Consider the following 1,152-nt stretch of genomic DNA (forward strand, 5'->3'; position numbering starts at 1 on the left):
ATAAACAGAAGCCTCCAGACTCAAGGCCACGGCCGTTTGTTAGAGAAGGATGCTCGGAGAGAAGTTCCCACTGGCAGCAGCTGAAGCTCAGCACAGTCCAGATGTGACTTAGTCACTTTTTATTTAAACACAGGATTGTAATTTCAATTTCAGCACAAAATGAGTGAATCACAGCAGAAACAACAGCTGATAAACAACAGCCCAGCAGGCCTGGTACCGGAGGGGTCCGGACCGGTCCAAAATGCTGCTGAAATGCTGTCACACTGGACCGAACCGTAGCAACTCAGCACTTTCATCACACACACACACACACACACACACACACACACACACACACACACACACACACACACACACACACACACACACACACACACACACACACACACACACACACACACACACACACACACCTAAAACGCGATGAAGCAAGGAGCAGCATGGATGAACAGAACCGAACCTGTTTGCTTGACCTTCACCCAGTCGGTTCTGCTCATCAGAAAATCACCAACTTCCCACCCGAACCCCAGCATGGCCAGCGGCAGCTCCAGCCCCCAGCCCAGGCACCCCCGGAGCCAGGCGTCAGCATCAGCACCAGGCTCCGGCGGAGCCGACAGGTGCGCTGCGCCCGTCTTGCTTCTGAGGTGTGATACTCACAGTGAGAGGCGGCTGATGCTCCGCCGAGGACGCTCACAGTGCAAAGAAGAACCGCTGGCAGCAGCACCACCATCTTCCCAGCCGAGGTGCGCAATTATCCGGGTTTCCGCAGAGAGGAGAGCAGGTCCTCCTCGCTCCTCCAGCTTGGAGGGATGTCAGCGTCTGGTGTGGAGGAGCAGCTCTCCCCGCGATGGCACACCCTCCCTCCTCCCCGTGTGGCTCCGCACACCTCGTTCTTCCCTCCCTCCCTTCGTCTGTCTCCGTTTCAGACTTTATTGGCAGAACAAGAGCAGCGAGCTGCCCAATCATTGCTGTAAAAACAGAACAATAGCAAAGCCCCACAGAGAGCAGCAGCGTCCCTGCTGAAGGGGGCATTAAGAAGATAAACGGAACAGTCCTCATGAAGAAGCTGTTTGGACTGACTTCTTCTCTTCAGGCTTTGGGTAAAGAATCATTAGCAGCTCCAATTTACTCTGAAATTGCTGACATTAAAAG

General features: G+C 53.9%; 1 protein-coding gene across 1 annotated transcript in view; it reads right to left on the reverse strand.

The window, feature by feature from the left end:
- Positions 1 to 877, reverse strand: part of cntnap5a (contactin associated protein family member 5a) — a 165,578-nt gene extending 164,701 nt beyond the window's left edge. Inside the window, exon 1 of the mRNA XM_015965714.3 lies at positions 658 to 877. Within this exon, the coding sequence (XP_015821200.1) occupies positions 658 to 730 (73 nt within the window). The 5' untranslated portion in view covers positions 731 to 877. The remainder of the gene's footprint in view (positions 1 to 657) is intronic.
- Positions 878 to 1,152: the final 275 nt, after the last annotated feature.

This window comes from Nothobranchius furzeri, chromosome 14 (assembly GCF_043380555.1).
Source record: "Nothobranchius furzeri strain GRZ-AD chromosome 14, NfurGRZ-RIMD1, whole genome shotgun sequence".
Lineage (NCBI taxonomy): Eukaryota > Metazoa > Chordata > Actinopteri > Cyprinodontiformes > Nothobranchiidae > Nothobranchius > Nothobranchius furzeri.